This window comes from Fundulus heteroclitus, chromosome 3 (genome assembly GCF_011125445.2).
Source record: "Fundulus heteroclitus isolate FHET01 chromosome 3, MU-UCD_Fhet_4.1, whole genome shotgun sequence".
Lineage (NCBI taxonomy): Eukaryota > Metazoa > Chordata > Actinopteri > Cyprinodontiformes > Fundulidae > Fundulus > Fundulus heteroclitus.
In genome coordinates, this window is record NC_046363.1 from 2,099,347 (window position 1) to 2,124,565 (window position 25,219).

Here is a 25,219-nt window from a genome sequence, read left to right on the forward strand (position 1 = left end):
CTCTTTAATCTCAATGCAGTAGGAGCATTCCAGGTCCCGCAGGCTTCTTTCCACCAAGTTGGACAGATACTTGTTAATGGACTCATGGCCGATGTCTTCTAGGTTGTAGTAACTGAACAACACAGACAAGACTAGTTTTGTAAAAGCTCAACTGTGACAAGAGCTACAAGAGGAGTAGCCAGAAGAGAGGGAGAGATTTAGTCAAACATTGTTTTCTTTCTGAAAAACATTTTATAACACAGATTTATGGGCGGTCCTCATCTTCTAACATCTTCTACCTCCTTCTCCCCTTCTGATTCTACAACCACGTACATTCACTACAACAGTAGAAGGGCCTACTGTTGGTCCATTGGTGGTACTGTAGGGCTTTGATGACCTCTTTATGTTTCTTTTCGTTTCGTTTTATGTTTTCTTTTCTGTTCATGTTCAGCACCTCAAATTGTCTTGTTACTGAAATGTGCTACAAATAAACTTGCCTTGCCTGTGGGGGACTTTAGCCTTTTTTAAGTGGACATACATGTGGTGGGTGTGTTTCACCTACTGCCCAATGACTGTTGCAGACAAATACAAATATGTTATTTGCTCATGATTACAGCCAATGTATCAATTCCTGGGACTGATTAATGTTTGTTTTTATTTTAGTCTAATAAAAAAATGTTTTATAAAAATATTTTGTTTCCGTTTATGCTGTAGACAACCTACTTGGCTTTGCCTGATGAAAATGCTACACTAAAAGTAAGTTTGTTATTTTGTGTTTTGTAGTTATTGTGAATGAGCCAAAGTAACAACTCTGGCCAGATGGTCAAAAATTAAATGTAAAATTATTATTGAAAATAAATAAATAAGTGTAAATATACCATTAAATAAATAAATGTACCATGGAATAATAAAATGTAAAATGAAATAATGAAATGTAGAATGAAATAAATAAATGCACCATTTAATGTCCCATTAAATGTATCATCAAATGTAGTGTAGAACCAAATAAATAAATGTTCCTTGAAATAATCAAATTTAAAATAAAAAAATAAAATGTAAAATTAAATAAATAAATATACCTTTAAATGTTCATTAATTAAATAAATGTACAATTTCTTTAGGAAATACACCATTAAACAATTAAAAGTATCATTAAATTATGGAATGTAAAAATAAATATTTAAATAAATTATGACATTAAATAATTAAATTTAATTTTTGTTAAATTAATTCATTTGAATATACAGTTTATTATTTCACTCAGTATTTATGTCATGGTGTCGCGCAGCCGACTCATCATGAAATCATTTAAACTGTCACTTTCACCCATCAAACTCAGTGGGCGGGATTAAGGACACCCTGACACCTGATTGGCTGCTTCACACTGAGTAAGACAAGACAACTTCTTCCTGGTTGAATATTCAAATGATTTTATTTAACAAAAAATGTATTCAATTATTTAATTTCCTAATTTAAAAGGCATATTTAATTATTAATGGAATATTTAAATATTTAGTTTTACATTTCATAATTTAATGGTACACGTAATTTTTTAATGATGTATTTTATAAACAGATTGAACATTTATTTATTCAAATGTACATTTAAAAGGAAATTTTTTTCACTTTACATTTATTTATTTCATGGTACATTTAATGATTTATTTAATGGGACATTTAGTGGTGCATTTATTTATTTAATTTTACATTTCAGTATTTCATGGTACATTTATTTATTTTATGGTATATTTACATTTATTTATTTCATAATATATATTTATTTAATTCTGTCCCTGTTTAACCCTCCATATTTAAGCAATATAAACCATAATTATTTGCATAGTAAAGCTTATCTTAAAGGTTTTTAATTCAGTACTGACTTATCCCTAATTTCTTAATGTTTTTTTTTATTCTATTATCTATTATAATTGTAAAATAATGATATTCCTGAGAGAAAAAAGGTCCATTTATTGAGCAGCGGTACCATCCAGTACCTTCTGTTCCAGCTGCAGAACCACCGGGCACCTTTGGAGCTAGATAGCGTAGTGCGTCCTTGTATTCTCTGCAAGAACGTACTTTTGGCTGTACTTGGGAGCCAGTAGATATTACGTACACAAGAACAGAGTTGAGTACCGAGAAATGGCCTTTGATTTCTACAAGGATTTCTTTTAGTCGCTTTAAACTCTTCTTCGGTGACTTCTGTCATTTCCAGTTTCGCTGCAACTTAAAAAAGCAGCCCTATTTAGTTGGGGGTTTAGAAAGCTAAAGTATAAATCAAATACTTAGAATTTTTAATTAGTTTGATACTTCATTTTCACATTAATGTTTTAAAAAAAACAAAAGTAAAAAACAACAACAAAAAAAAAACATGATTTTGCTTCGAAATGGAAAAATCAAAGAACAACCTAATTGATATAAAATATTTCAGGTCCAAATTCATTAGAAAAGCACAGGCTGCCAAAGGGTTTTGAATTTTTTTCACCTGACTTTAAATGTAAAGAATAACTACAAAGAAGATGCAGCGTTCTAACAACAAGACGCCTCGGGTTGTACTGTCCAGAGAATTTGCTCTAAGCACTAAAACAGAAATAAAATAAACAATGGTAGCAGGATTTACATACAACTAATCACTGAAATAGTTGTCCTTCACAGCACTTAATTATATGGAGCAGAGATTCCAGGAGTGACAATTTATAATGGTTAAAGACTACACACTGGTTAATGCTAAAAACATGTGAATAAAGATGGACAAAGGGCTCTTGGGATCCTGGAAAGAAAAAAAAAACTTCAATGGGAGTTGTTTTTAGACTCTTTTTGGGGAAAACCAGAAAATGAGTCCCAGCATATCATTAACTGACATGAGCCGAGCAGAGGAGAGGCCAAAATGGGTTCCATGTTCAGCGCTCAGACGTAAGAGTTACCACATGAGCCTCAGTAGGAGGCTTTAATAGTTCACCACACCAATATCTGGGAGTAGAGTATAAAGGTCAGATAAAAGACTTTGGCTCCCTGAAAGAATGATGTAAACAGCTAAACAATCTGCTACATCACAGAAGGCTAATGGGAACATTAATCTACCTTAGAATTATTTTCAGTCAACCAAAAGGCTTGTTGCTGACAGAAAATAAGACAGGGATCTCCCAAAAGACAATACAACGTATATAAAAAGATACAATGTATGTCTTTATTAATATTCAATCAAAAAATGACTGGTTTAAAATGAATGTTACCTTTCTGAATAATTGATGTCAAACTGCTTATAGCTGCTGACCAGTGTTCTACATGTTTCATCTGCTGTTTTAGGCTACGTTCACACTGCAGGCCTTGATGCTCAATTCAGATTTTTTTGTGAAATCTGACTTTTTTGCGTGTCCTTTCACACTTCCAAATATATGCGACTTGCATGTGATCTCCTGTGTGAACTGAATTCATACAACGTAAAGGCATACTATGCAACATTTTTCAGTTAATTAATGTGTTCCATACCGTTTTGGATGATTAAATGAGTCATTTCAGGTCGAACAAAGGTTTTCTCGGCCGCCCTGGTGGTCTGTGGGGGAAATACCGTACTTGCAATTGCAAGAGCCCTCGGCCCGCACCCACAGGCTCAGAAGTACCGTGCAAGACCGCGAGAGTCGGTCTTGCTTTACGGCGAGAACTCCATGTGTTTTTGCCCTGCCATTCACTATATGCACGCGCGAAAGCAACAAAGAACCGCGTGTTAACGTCAGATAAACATGCAAGCATATCGAGTTTTATTATTATTATTATTATTATTATTTATTTATTTTTATTTATTTTTTTAATGTTGGCGAGACGCTACCGCAGCGGCCGCCTCGCCTTGATAGCGCTGCGGGAAGCTTGATGTTCATACTTTCCCTGTGTTAGTCATTGTTTGTACTGCCGTTTTTTCCACTTTTCGTTGCGTTCGTCTGTCTGCTAAGCTCAAAACAACCGCGCCTGGCTTGACGGAGAAACCAGAACAGCTGAGCATCTTTATGACAGTGCACTTTTACTTTCGCCCTCTGGGGGGAGCCTCGCTGGAAAAACAACCCCGGTTGCATTGTATACCTTTAAGTGTCTCACATGCGCAGTTGAGGACGTGATGACGTCACACATAGCAAGCATGTTATAGTGTTTGCAGAAGTAAACATGGATCGTAATGCTGCAGTGTATCTTGCGTTCTTTAAGTTCTTCTCCAGCCGGGGCCAGCACATTACCAACGCAATCTTTTTAAGAAGATCGTAAAGAAAGAGCCAAATTTTGGGCAATGGCGTTATATGGGGCAGTAACGTCCATACAGAGAAACGTGGTGGTGCGGAGTCGAAGCCAGGAATGGTGGGAAAGCGATGTGAGCGGCTTTACTGATACAGATTTCATTCACAATTTTGGAATGACAAAGGCGACCTTTATGTGCGTCTGTGAAGGGCTCTCTTTAGCGCTCCCACGTAAAGACACACATCTTCAGCTGGCTATAGCAGTAAGTAAACGCGTTGCCGTGGGGCTGTATTGGCTTGCAACAGGTGCTTGTTACCGTATCAATAAATATCGTGACGTACAGGTCGGATAAATGCGACCTAGCCGTACAGACACAGGTTGCATTTGAAAAGATCAGATACGCATCGGATTCAGGACCACATATCCAAGCGACCCGGGTCACATTTGAAAAAATCCGATCTGTGTTGTTCGGACTGTCATGAAAAGATCAGATACAGGTCGCATATGGGCAAAAAAATCTAAATTGGGTCACGTCAGGCTGCAGTGTGAACTGTAGCCTTAGACTCTTTATCTCTGGTAATGAGCTCCAAGAACATGGTCTCCTCATCACCCTAACCTTTAGCTCCCTCCACAGATTCAAGTCAGGACTATGTCTACTGCTTCTACGTTAATACAGCTTTAAAACAACAACATATTGGTAGAAAGAAAACCTAAATGTACCGGGGATATGAGTAATTCTGGGCTTCCTGTCTTTGAATGCTGAAAGTCACATCAAGCCCATCCTCTGTCTTCAGCTGGTTCTGGGAGGAAGGGTTCTCAGGTAGTCCAAAGTCCTAACTAATTTCCCTGAAGGGATGCATGTTCTCAAAAAGCAGTTTACCCTAAAAAGCTGGTGCTGAACCTGGACAGCTCAGGTGCAGGATTAGCAGGGTGTACTTTACTCTGTTAACCACACACAACAATGGAAAGACAAAAAAATACTACGAATAATGAAGGTTTTAACAGGTCAAAGTTGACTTTGCAGATGATTGGATTATAACTTTGATGATTTTTTGGCTGTTGTCATAATTTGCATCAAAAAAAATTATTTATTAAACCTGCCCACTTCTTGCATCAAATCTGATCTAATGAATTCTTCCTGACTGGAAAATAATAAATGCTTCCCTTTGGGGCGGGGAATAGTTAATCACAGCCATATTTAAAGGCTGGAAGCAGCAGCTGAGAGGTGTGACAGTTGTGCTGAATGTGTGTTTAATGAAAAGTATTCCTTTTCTTCCTATTATCACACATATTAACAGCGTACACTGAGGACTGAACGTGTTTATTAGCAGACAGACTTCACAGGGCCTGTCTGATTAAGTCATAGCCATTAGCAGCAGCACCGCCAGGCTCCTGATGGAGCAGGGCTTCAGCGGGTAATGATTCCCTGGGGACTCCACTGTGTGCTCTCTGTGTTGGGGCTATTAAAGCTGAAAGCATGGTGATTTATTGCCTCAGGAGGAAGAAGACACAACAGCACAGAAAAAGTGGGGTGTTCCCCATTCAGAGGCTAAATCCAAAGAACAAATGCTCCATGTTCATCCAGGATGAGTTCATGTTTAATGGTGTTGTTGATTTTCCATCATTTGATTCAATGGCTTGCAGTCAAATATGTGTCTCACATGGAAACTAAATTGAGTCTCAAGCTAACTGATTTTTTGTCCTCGATAAGAGTGTCTGAGCTGTTACTCTGCAGCTGAAGACCATGTGAGAGACCTCAGTTTGACCTCCAACCTGCAGCTCAGACCCTAACAGTGATTAGAATCATCCTGATCTGATGCTGGAACGGCAACCTGTGGAATGTCACTGGAATGACCCGACAGGGAAAACATTAACTATTCAGTGTAATTTTATTTTTATATATAAATACTGGCTGTCTTTCTCTGTCTTTAAAACGAATCTGGAACCATAGAGAAAGTCCCTCACTGAGTCGGGGGCTGAGAGTCAGCTCTTGGCTGTAAACCCTGACACCCACACTCTTCTTGTCTTATAGCAGCAGCAGGTTTAAGGCAATGTAGACAGCAATCTGGCTGCTGCTGCACCCTATTACATCTGTCTTCTATCTCTCAGGTCTCTCCTTAAACATGAGGAGACCAAAGTAACAACAGATACAGCAGACACTGATCTCATTTGCTCTGTACATGAAAAGATGGGCTTGTTTGATTGCAGCGGTTTTTCTTAAAATTGTTAAACAACCAGATAAAGTCAGGGATTCCAAGGAATTTTCATATTTGGTTGGTTGGAAAGATATATGCAAACATCCTTTAGACAATGAAACAGGGAATTCAGTCCAGAAATACTCTGTTTTCTTTTCTCTTACTTATCCACACCTGAGAAGTACTTCAATAAAATTCCAAACTTTCTGGACTGTATAGTAACCCCTCAATGGCCAAAATCCTTTGACGTTTGCTCCCTTTCTGTGGGGCAAAGGCTAAACCTGTCTTTGAGAAGATCTGACAGACGTATTTAATAATAGTATTATTAAAGTTATATTTAATAAAGGTTTTACATTTAAAAACCAAAATGACTCTGTGGTCTGGACAAGCTTATTTCAGCTGCATTCATTTAGCCAAAGTTAAGCCTTTAGTGTAAATCGTCCTGACCTGGAGAAGGCAATTATCCTTTTATCAGCTCCAGACTTGATCACAGTAACTCTCTCTATGTCAGTATCTCCCAGTCGAGCCTAAATCACTTTCAGTGTGCCCAGAATGCAGCCACCCATCTTTTAACCAACTCCTCCCAACATCTGCACATCAACCCTTTTTGATATTCTTTCTATGTTGGCTTCATGTGTGTTTTAGAACCTGTTTTACACATTTACTGTTCATTTTTAAATCCCTCACACTTCCTATTTCATCTGAACTAACTGTCTGTGTGTGTGGCGAGTCCTTGAGGTCATCCAGTTTCTATGGGATGATCCGAGGACTAAGCTTAAATGCTTGGGTAACCGGGCTTTTTTGGTGGTGGCACCCATGCTCTGGAACCAGCTTCATTTGGATCTTCTTACCATCACCAAATACAGACTTATAAAAAACAAATTGTAGACACATTTGTTCAGAAAGGCCTTTTAATGCGCCTTGGCACATTCCTTTTCAACCTAATTTTTTAGTTTTTGAGTGTTTATGACTTTAATTGTTATGGTGCTTTGGTCTTCTTATTTGAATGTTATAAAGCGCTTTATAAATAAATAATTCTAAGTCATAAAGAGTCTTCAATGTCAACAATCTGAAAAAAAAAAAAAGATTTAAAAAAATACATTAAGAGTTGTATCTAATGAAAGGTTGTCCACAGAGAAGGATCAGATGCCAGTCCAGCACCTTTTAGGGGATTTGTCCCAGGTGCGCCATTAGAGGAACAGAGAATATTCCAGAACCAGCTGACACCTGGATGCTGGTTTCACGTAACATTTATCAACACAAACATTACGAGAAAGTTTCAGCAAAAAACAGACTGGAGAGAAAACGAACCATCCCTGACATTGTTTAGAATAATGAGCCATCAGAGCTCCAAGATGATCAGTGATCAAGATGATCTGGTTCCTGGCCAGTAGGCTTCAAAATCAGTCAGCCAACTGTTAATGTGGGCCGACAGCCGTGCAAATACCACCAGGCTGGAATGTTCTGCGGTAGTATGTCTAACGAACAGATGTTGGACAGCAAAAAATGGCACACTTCTAACTCGGTCAGTCTGCAGGTCTAGGCCAGGAATGTGAGCATGTTGGTTACGTGTGTTTGCTTTTGTTTTGCACCTTCTTCCACTGCTGGTCTAAGCGTGAGCCGTGTGATCACCTCCACTAACCTGGGGTTCATCACTAGCCGTCTGAAGAAGTACGTCCAGGTAATGTAATCCATGGCGTCCTGCTTGGATGAGATGGTTCCAGCTGCAATTTCAGCATTCAGATGTTCTGACAGCACACTGAGGAGGCTGAGGACAAACGAACAAATCAGAGTTATGGTGGTAAATTAGATGAAATAATGTGAATCTGCTGCTCTTCTAAACATGAAGATGAACTTCATGTTTAGCCAGCTGCATTTAACTTATTAAGAAATCAAGAAATAAACAACAATGGCTGGTATCTGTGTACCTGTCTGAACGGATGTCCTCGCAAATATGTGGGGGCCTTAAGAAAGCCATTAGGGTTGCCCAGTCTCCATAGCAACCATTATCGTTGCTATGGAGACCGGGAGATCCTACCGATACCAAACTGATAAGATGAGATTGAGCTTTTAGGTAACAGGAACTCCAGGGTCTAGTCTGGTATAAAACAAAGGCTGAAAATGTGAAAAAAGGATACCTCACTGGCTATCAATTACTTTGACTACAGGCATGTCTCGATGACATCAAAACATGGATGACTTTAAATTTACTGCTTTTAAATTATGACAAGACAGAAGTTGTCGTTGTCATCTTTGGAACAGAGTCCTTAAAAAATAAACTTCTCAATTACTGATGTGGTGGAGGCATTCACAAGATTGATGCAAACAGGCGCTACACAAATAGACACACACAGTTAAAGGTGTTCTGTGTACAGTGCTGTATATAGGGACAGATTCAGGCATTTGTTGCATGATAGAAGAAATATATCCAGCTAACAGGGGTCTGTTACCTGGACTCAACAGGGAATGGTTCATAGAGAAACTTCTTGTAGAAATCCTTCTTGATGTCATGGACCAGAATAACTGCTTTGCCCTGGTCATCAAACTGTGGACGACCAGCTCGGCCCATCATCTGCAGGACATCTACATGAACAAGCACAACACAGTTAAAGCAGAACTGCTGTTCCAGCCCACGTTGGACTGGCTATTAAACAGAAACCTTTGAACAGCAACTAAAGTAAGTTTATCTGTTCCTCAATGTATTAAACTTTTTTTTTACAACGTGGGATATGATCAGAAACCGAACAGGTTTTAAACTTTAAAGTTTACAGGATAATTTCAATAATTTTTACATCTACACCCACCAACAATTTTATTAGATACACCTTGTCAGAGGTTGGACAACTTTTTCCCTTAGAACTGCCTAAAACTTTTGTGGCAAGCTGTAGGAAACATGCATTGACAGCATCACACAGTTGCTTCTGAGTTTTCAGCTGCACATCCATGATCTGTTCCACCACATCCAAAAGGTGTTCAGTTGGATTGAGATCTGATGACTTTGGAGGACACGGGAGTTCAGTGAAGTCATCATTATGTAGAAGAAACCAAGTGAGATTATATGAGTCTTGTGACATGTTGTATTATCCTGTTGGAAGCAGTAATCAGGGAATGAGGTGGGGTCATGAGGGGATGGACATTGTCTGTTGTCAGGTTTGACGAACCTGTGTGAATTCTAGCCTCATTTACCTGTTCCTGTGTGACCGGAGTGGCCCCTGGTGTGGGTTTTATGCTGCGGTGGCCAATCTGCCACGAGGTTTGATGTTTTGCATGTTCAGACGTGGCATTCAAGCATTCCTTGGGTTTACCAAGTGACAGATCCCGCTAGTTCATCTGAAACTAGTCTGGCTATTCCCCTCTGATCTTTGACATCAAATGCTCTTTGTCTACACAGCTGAATGCCACTGAATACTTTATCTTTTATAAACCATCCTCTGTAAACTCTGATGGTTGTGAGAAAGTCCCAATCGATCAGCAGTTTCTGAAACACTTAAGACCTGCCCATGTCACCTCTTGGTTGCTAAATGCATTGAGCTGCTGCCATGTGATTGGTCTATTTGCTATGAGTGAACAAACTACTGAACAGGTGTACCTCATAAAGTGACCATGAAGTGCATTTGGTGGATATCTGTTAAACAGTGAGAGACTTTACCAGATAAGGACATGGAAACAGCCAAGCCTGTGTACCTGTTATGGGATAGTCCACATAGCGCCTGGATTTTCCATCATAGTACTCTGTCCCCTTGACAACCACCAGGTGAGCAGGAAAGTTTACTCCCCATGCCAGAGTACTGGTGGCAATCAGAACCTGTTAAAATGTTTTTTACAGGAATAAAACATATAAATAACAAAACAAACAAAAATACCAGACAGTAGAAGATAATCAAGTACAGGAAAACTTTCTTCAGGAAGCACATGTGGGAAACCTTCATGTGACGTGTGACCACAAGACAAAAGCCATAAAGACTGAACATGTGCTCAGAAATGTCCTCCCTAAAGGCTACAGTGCCCAAATTAAAGGTAAAACAAGGGAAGCACTGATGGGCTGCAGACCCATTCTTTATGTCAGGAGTCATATCATGCAGCTGTAGTGGTGGATCATACCTGTATCTTACAGTTGACAAACAGCTCCTCCACAGTCTTTCTGTCCCTCTCATGAAGACCTGCGTGGTGCATGCCTATCCCAAAGGCAAGGGTCAGCTTCAGGTTGGAGTCCCTCACTGTGGCAATGATGTCCTCTATCTGCAGACAAATCGGAGCAAAGGAACATGTCAGACACGCCAGACCATGACAACATCAAGATGAGTATATCCTGATGCATTTCAATCAATCCAGGTAGAAAAAAAACAAAGAAATTGATGGGTCCTCTGGACATGTTGAAATGATTGAAATGTTTCATCTATTTTCCAAGAGACGTCTTCAGTTTGAGGAATTTCAGGTAAACTCTGCCTTATAAGCAGAACCTTCACACAGTTGATCAACAAGTTAAACAGTCACAATCAAGACTGGTTGTTCACATGCAAACATGAACAACATCCTTCAAAGAGCGACCACTGGCCTGCAGATGAGTAAACCACAGAATCCTGGCCTGATGAAGCTGCTCTTCCTTTTGTCCACCAGCTGCTTTGTTTCTCAGATCTATAACTGGTCCCCTGAAGAGGATTACTTTAAGTACGTTAAGACTGGTCCCTAGTTTCATGTTGATGATGTGGCTTTATCTGTTTTTCTAGAAGAAGTAAAGCCAGAAATGACTTTCATTGTTTTCAGATAATTATGCTATGCAGAGATTTATAGATGTAGCAATATCTTTCTGTAAATAATGCTAGCTCTAAGCATGATGGTCATCTTTGTTCTAATTATCCCAACACAGATCAAATGATTCCTGGTTCTTGGAACTGATGGATTTTCCTGAAATCTGTGGTCAGATATTTAGCAGATGTCATGAGCTGCAGCTTTTTAGCCGGTTATTCACTTTCAGATATGATAGTCGAAGGTTCTGGTCTTTCCAGATTTAGGGCAGGGCACTGCTAGACAAGTTTAATCTGGGCTAACGTAGCTTCTGGTTCAAAATTAAGAGTAGAATGTTTTTTTGAGTTTTAATCACAAAGAATCTAATAAATGTAAAAGAAAAAAATTATTGTACATAGCAAGTGTTCAGTTTGGTTCCTCAGATTAACAGGAGATCTATTGATTAAAAAGTGTTTTGTAATATTAAAAAAGCCCTTTTTTAAATGATCAGTATAACAAATATGCATAGAAGGTAACAGAGACAGGAAACAGACTGGAACCAGGACCTTTGGCCCTCAAGAGAGAAGAACAAGCTGTCAGCTCAGTGAGGGGCTCAGGGCTGAGTGTGACCCCCAGAGAGAATGAGTAGCTATCATCAGGAGCCTGTTAGTCAAACAACAGGGAGCAGAGCTGCTCCACAGGCCAGCACCAGGAAGCAGCAGGCAGTGCAGTCTATCAGCAGAACACACACTGTCATACAGGGAGCGAGCTTACATTAATGCTGCCTCTGAAGCAAGAAATCTGCACAGCCAAAGAATGGGACGAATTAAATACTGAAACTGATGGCATTAGCTAGCCTATATAGATTAGCTAGCCTATTGGTTAGCTAATAACTCTGCTTTGGTATAATATAGACAGCTGACAAGAAAGCCAGATATATTTATCGCTCGGCCTTATCATCTAAGGGCTTAAAAAAAACCCACACATCATGCCAGGAGGATTCTAGAAGACAGATTAAATGGACATCTTACTTTCCACTATTTATGACATGATGACAAATAACAGTAGTTTGCTCGAAAGCTAATGAGGGAGTGGTGGCTTAATGGTTAGAACAGGGTTCTTGCCTCTTGGAGGCAGCAAGTTCTCGGTTTGAGTCCCACAGACAGCCACTCTGGGTTCCTGAGCAAGACTTATTTTTATGTTTATTTGATAGAGACAGAACAAAAAGCATTGTTACAATAACCAATTCCATGTTCATAGGTTGTGTAGCCAATTGCTAATTCACAGACCTGGTCCCTAGTATATGAAAGACATTTAACAATCATAAAAAATAAAAACAGCAAAGACAAGCCCCAGAAAGCTCCCCGGGCGCTGCACAATGGCTACCCCACTGCTACTAAGAGGGTGGTTAAATTCAGAGAACCCATTTCATTAGATTGTATGTTGTAATGGCAAAAAGATGATGATGATTATTGTTGTTACTATTTTTTTTAAAGAGACAGTATATGGGAGCAGCCTTTGACTAATCCCATTTCTGTGCTCTACAGTGCCTTGCAGAAGTATCAATTTTTTCCATAGATCAACACAAAGTAGCAACTTATAAAGTCCAATAGAAATCATGCAAGAATAATATATATATATATATATATATATATATATATATATATATATATATATATATATGATGGTGAACTTTTTGACATAGGCTACCAGAGCACTGTGAGACGGCTCAGCCTGGGCAAGCTGCTTTGCTTTAAAGAATATGGGACCTGAGGGCAGAGGTACAAGAGTTTTGTGAAAAGTCAAGGTCATCCCAGAGCTCCCATATGCACACCTGATGGCAGATCCAGCCTTTGTTGTTGATGTGTTTGGAGCAATGAATGAATTCAACACTATGCTGCAAGGAAAGGGCCTCTTTGCACACTAAATATCCAGCTTGGTGACTGCTTACAGGGGAAAGGTGAAGTATCTTTCAGGTCCATTAAAGGAAAACATTCTCACTCACATTTCAACACTGCAGGGAGTCACACAATCAGCTGATCACCTCCACAAGTATCCATCCAACTATGTTAGTGGCACCGCATGGCGACTTTTCGGGAAGATTTAACAGTGGAAAGTGACATGTACATGATTTCTTTTCTTTCTACCTATAGTGTGGATAATATACCCAGTGATGTGCAGCTTCAACTAATCTAAACTAATACAGTCTGATAATCTACTGGCTGAGCATTTTAAAACAATATCCCTGTCAGAGTTTTATTCCTCACTAAAAGAAGAAATCTTCCCCCACTCGAGGAGGCATGCCCGGAAGATGTTGGTTCTCTATAGATCTACCTACATTTCTGAACAAACACTGTGAGTGATGAATTTGAACATCTCCAGATATAGATCCTCTCTCAGTGATGATCAGTGATGAAGTCCGTTGCATCTCCACCAGACATTCAACCTGACTTCAGCGCACATGTGGAAGCCCTAAGCAGGCTAGCTTTCTCTCCCTGAATACTAAAAGAACTGAGGTAAGCCTAATAAAAACACTGGGTGCAGTTATTATGTTTTTATGCATAGATTCAATGTGATGTTGGTCATTGAAAACTAGGTAAAGTTATAATTCTATTTCATAAAGGCAGCAAAAAATACACATTTTCAAAGAATATTCATAAATATTAAACAGTGTAATAATGTTGTGCTCCACACTTGCTTGTTGTACTGTTGGCTGTTTGACATCCTTGTCTTATTGTTGGTTAACAATGAAAGTTGATGCTGCTATTTTCCATTGTTATGATTAAACATTGTAAAAGCTGAGATTCTTGTATTTGCAGCTGAGCGAAAACACTTTCTGCATATTTTACTAGTAAAGTGAGGACTTTGATGTAAAGGGAGGACCTTTTTTCCCTGGGCTAGGGTGGGTTAAGGACTAAATAGTTTTAGGTTAGGGCCAGGATCAGGGTAAGCCCTTAGAAAGGCTCTAAGATTCAATCTTAGAGTAGATTCATTCAGTTTTCTCACGTAGCCCCGGAGGTACATTTAGCAGTTAGTGTACTTTGGTGGTTTAGAATAGAAATGTTTGAGACACTGGTGTGTTTGAAGGTTGATCAAAAAACCTAAACTTTTCTGAAAGTTGTCCTGGTCCTTTTTCATCAACTAATTGTATTTAAATTATACTGTTATTGTTGTAATCATTAAAACCAGAAAAATGGCCTTATCAGCTACATGAACATTTTCAAGAAAAAGTTGAAGTAAAAGGAAGAAAAATGGCACGAGAGCATAGAACTGGAATACATAGATTGTGTCCAGGGGACACAATCTATGTATCTGGCCTATCTACATAGATTGTAGATAGGCCAGGGGTCTCCAGCCCTGGTCCTCAGGGCCCAATGTCCTGCATGTTTTAGTTGTCTCTGTCCAGCACATCTGAATCACATGATTGCATGAGCTCCTCAGCAGCCATCAAGGGCTGCAGAGACCTGTTGATCCTTCATTTATTTAGGTCAGGTGTGTGGCGGCAGGGAAACATGGAGGACAGTGGGCCCTGAGGACCAGCGTTGAAGACCCTACCAAAGGTGATTCCAGGATCTCTGTTGTGTCAGAATAATCCTGAACAACCTCAGGTTGTCGTATCACCCAACCCTGATTGAAAGGCAACAAAAGGTGGACTATATAGTTTTTAAATGATTTGTTCTTTAATTTCCATTTTTATCATAAGATATTTTTTCTGCTATTCTCTCGTTTTTCACAGGTTCCCAACAATGTCCCAAAATGAGTTATATCAAATAAAGCAGCGTTACAGAACCTCACAGCACCTTCTTAACCCTGAAAAAGCCTGGGCACTGTGGGTGGGAAATAGGACCTACCTCTCTCTCGTCTTGGTGCAGCCACTGCTTGGGGTTATCCTCTGTGGCCAGATAGGCAATGAGGTCCAGGGCAGTTAGACGGGTTTGTCTTCTTGATGACACAAAAATGAGCACTGGCTTGGCGGGAGAATGACTGCGAATGGCTAGAAAGAAAAAGTTCAGAAATATATTGGCTCAGTATTGAGAGGTAATGTTGTTGGTTAAAAACTCTTGAGAACCTGATCTGTCCCACTGCTTATGACTACATTAAGTCATGAAAGTGAATGTGCAGCTGGACCTTGGAAGGTGGGCTTGTTCATGCTGGCCATGCGGGGACAGTAGTGTTGTCCTGGGAAACCATGGATGTGAACCTCCAGTGGGACAGGACGCACGGACGGACGGAAGTTAAACAATCCCACCTGTTAGACAGCACCGGGAAGGAATAGAGGGTAGACGGACAAAAACAGATTGGATTAAAAATAATGATTGATTTGAAGTTGCTACAGCTCTAAAATGCAGATTCCTTGTGTTACCATGCTTCCTCAGTCCAAAGGCAAAGAGTTTCTGCTGTGAATTTCAACTTACAAGTATGAATTTTGACTGGATTTTTCTTCTCTTAGCTGATGGTCAATGTCTTGTCTATCACAAATTTGACAATCCAATCAGAAAACAGATGGGTTTGGCTGCCAGGGTCACTACTGAGCTGTCCTGGAAGAGTAGTGCAGGTCAAGATGGACAAACAAAATTATCCTCCAATAAGATATTTTTGGAAAATTATGTTTTTTAATGATGGAGCGCCGTCCTCCATCATTAAGTGTCAACTTAAGAGCGTAACCCTAACAGTCAAACTCATCTGGTTTCTGACTGGATTGGTAAATTTGTGACTGACATGACATTGACCAATCAGCTGAGATGGCACCAAAACGAGTTGCTCTGAGACCAACCTCAGAACAGAGGTTTCACAGAGGCCCATGTCAGCATGGATATTTGTTTTCTCTTAGGAAATTAAATCATTTTTTGAAAGCTGCTTTTTGAGTTCATTCAGGTTATTTTAGTCAGATATAAACATTTGATTATCTGAAACGTGTGTGACACAAAACATAAAACAGGAAAACTGTCTGGACACAAATATTGGTTCAGAGCACCATTTCACAGGACAGTCATCTTCAGGAAGATGGCTTTTGAAGATATACTGCAGAAGTTTCAGACATATGATGTGAAGATAACTACAGCTGACTGTAAGTGTTACATTCATGTTTTATGGCTTGTTGTAAATTAAAAGGGTCTCAAAATAAGATGAAATTGAGCATATCTGACTATTGACCTTATTTCTGTGCACATTGCGGATATAAAAAATAGCTAACTGACTTTGCTTTACTTTCTACAACATTCCACATTGAAGATGTAAGAGCAAACCTACTTTTATTTTGCTATAAATGATCTAGGTTCCCTGCTGGTTGATGGTGAATCCCCAGTCTAAAGACCAAAAGCCTGACACATTTCAGACTTCAGCAAATCAATCAAGCTCCGTCTCTACTGATTTTAATGACTCTAAAAAAATATACCACTAAAAGAATTAATCTCATTAATTTGAAGCTTTGTAATTGATTGATGTTCATCAATCGCATTTTAATCATATTTTTACCAAACAGTATTATTTGACTCCATAAGTTGTGTTTTTTAATCTAAATAACTTGTGGTCAATGATTGTGTCCAGGAACATCTCATACACACTTTTCAACCATCATGTAACACAATTTCACAGAAAATGGCCTCTGTAATGTAGTTCTGTAATCAGAAGTATTTAACTTGCATCTATGTGGCTCTCCATTCATTTCCTATGGGACCTGTGTGATGAGGCGACAGTCGCTTGCCCTCCTCCAGCCAAGCAAATGTGAAATTCTGAGGTGGTACACATGAACGTGCACAACCGGGCTTGCAACGCGACACAAGAAAGTTGAACACAGTTCAACTTCTGTTGCTGTCGCTTGGCACTACAGCTATTGTTCTGGATCAGCCATTAGGTGCGCTCTTAAAATGATGATATCCCTTGTGCTGTTTCTGTGTCTGTAATTTAGGATATATAGGTATAGGTAGAGTAGACATAAAAGCAAGATTTCAGTCCATTCCAGCAAAACCTTCTGACTGTTCAACTTTGTTATTCATGGAAAGCTTTGAAAACATCAAAACCCCTACAATTTCATAACCGAGAACATTTCTGGGAAACAAATGATCGAACAGCACGATTTGAAACGCTGCTGTTGCATCCCAAGTGTTGGGTCTTCACCACGGTGGCGATGAAAGCCGTTAGTCGCTGTCGTCTGTCGCTTCCCGTGTGTCAAGCAGAACAGAACAGAACTGTTGCTGGTACTGATGCTGCTACTCTGTCCTCCGCTGCCTGCCAATTCCTACTTCTAGGGGTATTTTAATCTTCAGATCTCAATATTTTAACATCTTTTCATTTTGTCCTTCCCCTATATCTGCTGGTTGGCCCCTAAAAATAAACGGGTTCCTCAATTGGTTAAAGAGATTTGATAACATTTTGTAGTTTGAAGCTTTGCACAAAAGCCACTTAACAGCACAAACCTTACAATCGCAGCAAATTCACAAAAGTGAACATGTGACTTTACATCCTCATGCTTTACCATCCAGTCTGAGTGTCGCATAAGTGAGGCAGAAATGAAGTAAAAGAAGAGAAAAAAACTTCTGGATGAAAAACAAATTGCTAGAAAGGTGATCACATGTTCAGTTGTTTGTCCTCTCACATTATAGAGATGTCTGTCACCACAGATGTTCTCTGACTTAACTAGCTGGGCTCTGGACTAATAATTATCTATACGTTTTACTGTCACTAGTGTTGTCCCCTCTACTTACACTCATGTTATGTAGAGTTATTTAATCATAAAACATCATCATCAAGTGGCGCTGCTCCCATCACTTCATGCTGCTTGATGCTCCAGTTAAACACACAGGAGGGATGATAGCAACACTCACAGCATCTGCATTCACTCATTTAAGTTTGCATCCATCAGTGCAATTGAAAGCACTATTATTTAATATGTATTTTTTTTTTTTATTAATCCAAATTAACCCATAAAAGACCAGCTGAATAAGCAGCCAGGAAAACTACGATGCTTGAAGAAACACTTTCAGAATATTTTTTATTTAATGAAAACTGGAATAAAACCAGTTCAACGTTCAGGTTTTCAGGTTAAGTCCTCGGTTTTCTCAGAACTCGCTGCTCAGTATTAACAGAACAAGATGAAAGTCAAAACAATAGAGAAACTCATTTTCCTGCAAGGCTTCCCCTTCTGTTGCTGCTGGCTGCCAGAACAAAGACATCAGTCAGTCCTGTCAGTCATTTTGGTGCTGCTCTCAGCTTCCTAACACAAACTGTAACTCAAGAGATGAACTGCCACATTACTGCCAAGTTATTAAGAATTCTGTAACTTTATTGCAGTGATTTTGTGTATGGAAATGTGGGGTTATCACTGAGACAAAGCAAACCCTGCTCTTTCCTAAAGCTGTGCTTACAGTGCACAGCCTACAGCCAAAACAAGAGATCTTAGACAGAGGATTGGTCAGGCTGAGACGGAGTGTGATGTAGGCTTTGGGACAGTGTTGCTTTTATTACTGCTCACCTGTCTGATTCCCAGCCAGTCAGCGAGGTCCCGAGCGTTGGCCAGAGCCGTGGACAGACCTACCACTCTCACGCTCTTTGAAGTGTGAGAGGAGATGAAGTTAGTCCTGGACACAATGACCTCCAACACAGGGCCTCTGTCCTCACCTGTGCACACACAGTCCAATCAGTGTTGGCATTAAAATGGGCTTCCTTATTCCCAGGAGTTCTTTTTCCACATCTCATAAAACACACAGTTCCTTGGCGACCAAACCTGTCAGCCGGGGCAGCTGGCTGTAAAAGCAGCTCTGGATGGTTTTTAAATGAACACAGACATTACAGAGTGACACCTACCCAGCAGGTGGATCTCATCTATGATGAGAATGGCCACTTTTTGAACGTAGCTCCGGTTCTGCCAACTTCTACTCACTCCATCCCATTTCTCTGGTGTGGTGACGATGAGGTCAGCTTGTGCTATAGCTCTCATATCTGGAGTCACGTCACCCGTCAGCTCTACCACTCTTCACACACAAGAAAAGGGAAAAATGACACGTGGAAAGCTGACAAAGACTTACGGGCCCCTGATAACCTGGTATGTGGTACCACTGTGGGTAGAACATATGTGTAAGGGTGAAATGTCATTTACTTTTTTCCAAGTTTCTCTTCAATCCTGACCTTCCAGTCCTCAATCCTCTCTCTCACCAAGGCTTTTAAAGGGGCAATGTAGACGACCTGAAGAGCAACAATTAGGACAAAAAAGATTATTTTTTTTGTCTTTTTGGGTTTGTTCAACAACAGAATAAACAGAGCTAGAAGTTGTTTAACTCTCTGAAGCAAGGTGAAAAAAACACATGCACAGTCCCAACAGCTATAAACAGTCCTTTTGCAATGACTAAACAGAGTCTTTCTTTCCCAAATTTGACCAGCAGGAGAGGTAAAAAGCCAGAGCAGAACCCCGGAGTGTTTTTCAGCAACAGAGAGCAAAAAGCGGCTCAGCCACTCTAACCTTAGAGGACGGATACTTGTTGAAGACCCGGAACATGGCCAGCTCTGCTGCAATGGTTTTACCAGAGCCTGTTGGTGCCCCCAGCAGGACGTTGGTGTCAGTGTGGTACAGTGTGTGGAAGATCTGCGTCTGGATGGGATTAAAGTGAGTGAACTTGTACAGACTCTCAAACTCTCGGTTCCCCAGAGCCGTCACAGGCAACGGCTGCAGGTCCAGAAGCTCTGAGAGGAAAGAGAGGAAGAGCAGAGATGAACCCAACATATCCCATCTGGTTACTGTTGCAACAAAAAGCAGTGCATGATGATAAAAGATATATACATAATGAGTGGTGCAGGACAGAGCATGTGCTAACAGCCTCAACTGAAATCCAAGGAAACAGCAGATTTAAGCCTGAAGACCAACACTGTATCAGACAGAGAACAACGTAGACAGCTACAACTTTACGTTCACACTGGGTTCCATCAGTTGCTCAAAGAACACAAACTCACAAACTTTTAACAAATCATCCTATCCAGTACCGTTAAATCCAGATTGTGAGAAATAATTACGTTTTGACAAAGGACAAAACTCAACTTGCTCCAGTTGCTCCCTAAACGGGGGCAACTTGCACCTTTTAGGCCAAGTAAATGGAGGTTGCTTGTGGTGAAAAAAGGAAAGGTCACAGGCCAGTTCCACTTCTCACTAGGAGACACACAGAAACTATCTGTGGGATAGAAGCCAGTAGAGTATGGGCAAGGTTTTTACCTGGACCCTGAAAGACACTGCAGCCCTACAAACTGACAGCAATGGAGCAGTCAGGACTGCCATGCATGTTCAAAGCCTGGATCTACCAGCACAGTATTTTGGCCTGACTGCTTCTGCCATTGTTGGTTTATAATGTGCCAATTTCCACTGAAGAGTGCTTTAAAAAGGAAGGTCAGCCGCTACTTGCTGATGTGGCTAGATATAACATAGATCCTCAGCAGCATCAGCTTGTACAGCCGAAGATCCAACTGAAACTGGCCCTCAGTGGTCTGATGGAAGAGTTTATGTCTTGAGCAAGAAAGGAGCTACTGTATAAACGCTCTAATGGCAGCAAGGTCTCCTCAGCAGGCGAAGAAATCAGTCTGACAGAAAGAGAAATGCTCAAGAGGCAGGCTATGTCAAGGCTGTGGCACAAAGAGCCTGTGGGGGTGGTGATGGTCGTGGTGACATCACCATGACTGTGCTACAGGAAGGCCCAAGGCAAGGAGCCACATAATCCTGTGTGTGTGTGTGTGTGTGTGTGTGTGTGTGTGTGTGTGTGTGTGTGTGTGTGTGTGTGTGTGTGTGTGTGTGTGTGTGTGCACGTACCAGTGTGTGGGGGATGTCTCTCAGGTAGAATGAGGTTCTGGAAGTTGATGATACACACAGCCTCGGCTCCGAGCCAGCGGTCAGACACCGCCTTAATGTAGTACTGGGAGGGCAACGGCTCAAAGATAGGAATGGTGAATACTATGTGCTGAGGCTCTTTGGTCACCACCTACATAAAAAAACAACATACAGGAATATTAATCGGGCACACTCTCCATCTTCATGTTAGCTAAAGTCCAGACCTAAAACTAACCTGTTTCTTCTGCAGAAGGAAGTACTCAGAGTGGTAGATATGATCATTGATGGGATCTTCCACCCACAACCACCACGGCTCACCCACAGACCCGTGGACCTAAAGCATTGGCAGATGGAGACGTTTCATCAGATGGCTGTTTCAGACTGTATCTAGAGCTGATCTTCCAGAACTCTTCACAGTTGTTGGAGTGCTTCTTGCTTACAAACAGGTCGAATTATTACTCTTAATGTTCATAAAGCAGACCCATTATGATCCCATCACAGTTGTATAACATGTATTTTAAGGGAAGATGGGTCAGGAAAGCAAATGGTGGACAAGTTCACACAGAAGTGTTGTTAATTCTCCTCCCTGAGTTCTGAGAGAGGAGAACAAGTAGCCCACATTATTTCAAACAATGCCTTCAAAATAATCCTTGATGGAAAAAAATTGCGATGGAAGTGTTACTATCAATCTAAGGCTAAAATGTGACTAAAAGGTGACGGGGAAAAAATCCTCCACCTTAGGACTGATCTCAAAATGTTTTTTGAAAACTTGTTAGGGAGGATCAAATGGACTGACCAAACCTGAAAGTCAAGCTCAGTTTAAGCTAGTTTGGAGAAGAAAGTCCAGCGTTAAACTATCTTCCATACTACTTTAGGAAAATGAAAGGCTGACAGCAAGAAGTCATATAAAAGATGTGCATGGAGTTCCAGAGTTTGAGGGGTTAATGTTGATACGATACCATATTCAGTTTAAGAGTCAGTAACTGCTGATGCTGAGGTGGAATCAGATGCTTTGGTATTTTACAGCACAGACTCATTACGTACCACATGTATATTAAAGCCATGAAAATCAATGTTGTGTTTATGGTTGATGCATCAGTCGCTCTTCAGCAGTTTAATAAGCACACATTTTTCACTAACAACTTGAGAAATACTGAAACAGCTGGACTGGATTAGTGAACTGTTTGTAAAATAACTTTGATGCCAACTGTATAATAGCTGTTGAGGTAAAACAACAGCCTGTAGACCTGGGAATATCAACCATTTTGATTCCAGTCAATAATCAAATCTTTATGTAAACAATTACTAAAATGTGTCCACATTTATTCTACGATAGGTGGTAAACATTAGAAGTTGCATGTTCAGAGTTCTTCCTGGTTATAAATAAAGGTGAAGGCAGAAGTTTCTTGGTTTCTACAATTCAAGTAGTTGAAGCGTAGCTCACCCCAAAATCAAAATGTTTTGCAGAACGGGTATCAAACCATCTCAGTCACAGACAGTCAGCTCCACCAAAGCCTCCCTCAACCTCTGGAGGTGAGGAGGGTGAGAAATCTTACACCTCAAAAGACAGTTCCGTAGCCAAACCACCAGATGCTCCATTATTTAACATTATCACTTTTCCTCACCCTGACCACAGCCGTGAGCCCTGCTTCATTCACAACACTCATCCCCGTGCCAAGCCATGTCTCTTGGAACTGCCCAGCTCGATGGCATTTTTTAGAATGGGTCTGGGGTTATGCCTTTACATCGGGGTGAGTTAATGTCCAAATTACACACAAATACTGTATTTCATTTTTGGATTATCTAAAGGACAGTAATTACTAAATGTCACAAATGTGTTGTTCCAAGATGTTGGCATGGGTCCCCACAGACTGACCAGGTGCTCGGCTCTTCGTGTTTGTCTTTATGTTTTTGTATGAGCTATCACCGCTGCAAGCATTAATCCAGGATGGGAGGGCTGAGCTGTAAGAACTAGAATAAACCCTGAGTTTAGGGTCTGTAAATTCGGGGTTTAGGGTCTGCAATGTGTGTTTACGGATCCTAAACAAAACCTATTCTTGTTTAGGGTCAGTAAACAAAACTAGATGTTATTTCACCTAAACTGCAGCACACAACAGAGGCTGTGATCAACCCGCTTCTAAGGCCTAAAAGGCAGAGGACCCGCAAGAATTAACAGGGTAATAGAGTGGGACTAAAGGCTAACCCCGACAGACCAGCTCTGCCCAGTTACCTCCTGGGCAACATTCATGCAATTGCACAGTAAACCACATTGTAAAGCAACTGCTATTTGTGTGTTTTGACTGGAACTTTCAAATCTTATTTGATGCTAAGGACTATTTGCACGCTCTTCAGCTTCTCAGTCTGTCTTGATTTGTGTTTATGTGGGAATTCTGAGTCAGCGTCTCTCCAAATCTCCTTACAGTTACATAATGACAGTAGAGATTCTTGAAATAATTGGGACACTAACAGGCTCTCACAACGTACAGAATATGGTGTATAAAGCTGACAGAATAAAAGCAAACTAAATGCTATCAACACCATGACTTGCAAAAGTAACATTACCCTACTAACTTTTTTACATTTCGTGACCCAACAACCACACACTTCACTATGTTTTTCTTGTCAATTGTGAAAAACCACAACATACTGCATATATGCAAACTTGAAAAAAAAAAAAAAAAAAAAAAAAACGTTACATAAACACTCTATGCCAACTGTGAACTGTGGTGGTGGCAGAATCATGGTGTGGAGATGCAGTTCTTCAGCAGGAAAGGGGAAGCTGGACAGATCAGATGAACGCAGCTAAATACCCAACAATCTGGGTAATAAAGCAAAGAGGCTGCAGAAGACTTGGATCTGGGCTGGAGGGTCACCGTTCAGCAGGTCAGTGACCCTAAAACTACAGCCAGACCCCAACCCTACAATGGAATGGTAGAAATCAAAGCATACCATATAGAAAGGTTTAACACAAAGTTTTATTGAGAATTTTTGGTAAGATTTGACAGCTGATGGATCCAGGTACTCCAATCTGATTAAACTATTTTGCAGAGAAGAATGGGCAAACATTGTTTTAGAAGTATAGAGCTGGTAGAGACAGCCCCCTCATTTACTTTCCACTTCAGACTAATGCAGCACATAAAAAACAAGAAAGATTTGACATTTGGTCTGTGACAAGATGCAAAGAAAATGAAGGGGAATGACTTCTCCTGTGAAGCACTGTAATACAAAACGGCCACATTAAAACAGTGTAAACAACATCTGCCATCTTGACTGTGATATGGACAACAATGAATGATACTTGACCTGTGATGGCACAGCGTCTGTAAATGAGTCAGTGTGGTCCGTTTTCAGGGTGCCTCAGGGAGGAGGGCTCATGTGTTGGGACATGTGTCCTGGCTCTGCAGCCGGATCACAGTTAAGCCAGCCAGTGTTCCGTTACCACTCTCCCATCATTAGAGCATGCATTGCTAATCGGACAAAAACATTCATCTTCATATTCAGCCCTGCTACAATAGGCTTCCTGTTGCCCTCAGATTCCATCACAAGGTTTGGAGCGAGCTTCCGCTGATCCCCCGATGGCCCGTCTGCCCACTGAGGTGAGACATCTTGGCGAGGCCTGTAGGCATTTAGGCTCTCAAGCACAGATGGAGATTCCAGGGAGGGAAGAATAACAGAGGTAAAAGCCGACCCTCTTCTAGTCTCTGAGGAAATGTGGTTCTGCTGTACTGCTTGGGTTATTAAACTAATTTGTGTAAATATCGAGTGGCGTGGTTTATTAGAGAGGAGGAGGAGAAAAACCCTGAATTTAAATCCTCAAATGCAGCAGCTGTTGTCAGCCTGGATCCACAGCATAATCCATCCTTCGGAATCTGCTAACAATCAGCTCATTAATATCTTTGCCCCAGTCCTGAAGCGATGTTACAGCAACGTTGACAGCACAGCAGTCTTTAGGTACGTGTGGGAAGATGCATGGACAGGAAAGAGGTGATACATCCACAGAGGATTGTTCTGAATATCATCGCTGTTAGTAAAAAACTTTAGATCCCAATTTTTGGTCATTTTTAATTTCTCGTTAAAATCAGCTCTACTGATCGCCCTCCATATGGTCCATTTCGGTCCATTCCTTGAGGCTAAACTGCTTCGGCTCCTTCATATTGGAGGGTATTCTCTTGTGAACAGCGATCTTCAAGTCTAGCCACAGATTTTTAATCGGATTGAGGTCTGGACTTTGACTAGGCCATTCTAACGCATTTAAATGTTTCCCCAGAAACCACTCAGGTCTTGCTTTAGCAGCATGC

General features: G+C 40.5%; 1 protein-coding gene across 2 annotated transcripts in view; it reads right to left on the reverse strand.

Annotated features, from left to right (window-relative positions):
• ascc3 (activating signal cointegrator 1 complex subunit 3) overlaps positions 1 to 25,219 on the reverse strand; it is a gene marked incomplete at its 5' end in the record, with an annotated part of 88,798 nt that overhangs the window by 22,177 nt on the left and 41,402 nt on the right. For both annotated transcript variants that reach the window (XM_036128700.1, XM_036128695.1), the window contains 13 exon segments: positions 1 to 112; positions 8,034 to 8,159; positions 8,842 to 8,974; positions 10,076 to 10,196; positions 10,493 to 10,630; positions 14,968 to 15,110; positions 15,245 to 15,365; positions 18,588 to 18,733; positions 18,920 to 19,086; positions 19,212 to 19,297; positions 19,572 to 19,792; positions 20,904 to 21,072; positions 21,157 to 21,255. In XM_036128700.1, the coding sequence (XP_035984593.1) occupies positions 1 to 112; positions 8,034 to 8,159; positions 8,842 to 8,974; positions 10,076 to 10,196; positions 10,493 to 10,630; positions 14,968 to 15,110; positions 15,245 to 15,365; positions 18,588 to 18,733; positions 18,920 to 19,086; positions 19,212 to 19,297; positions 19,572 to 19,792; positions 20,904 to 21,072; positions 21,157 to 21,255 (1,782 nt within the window).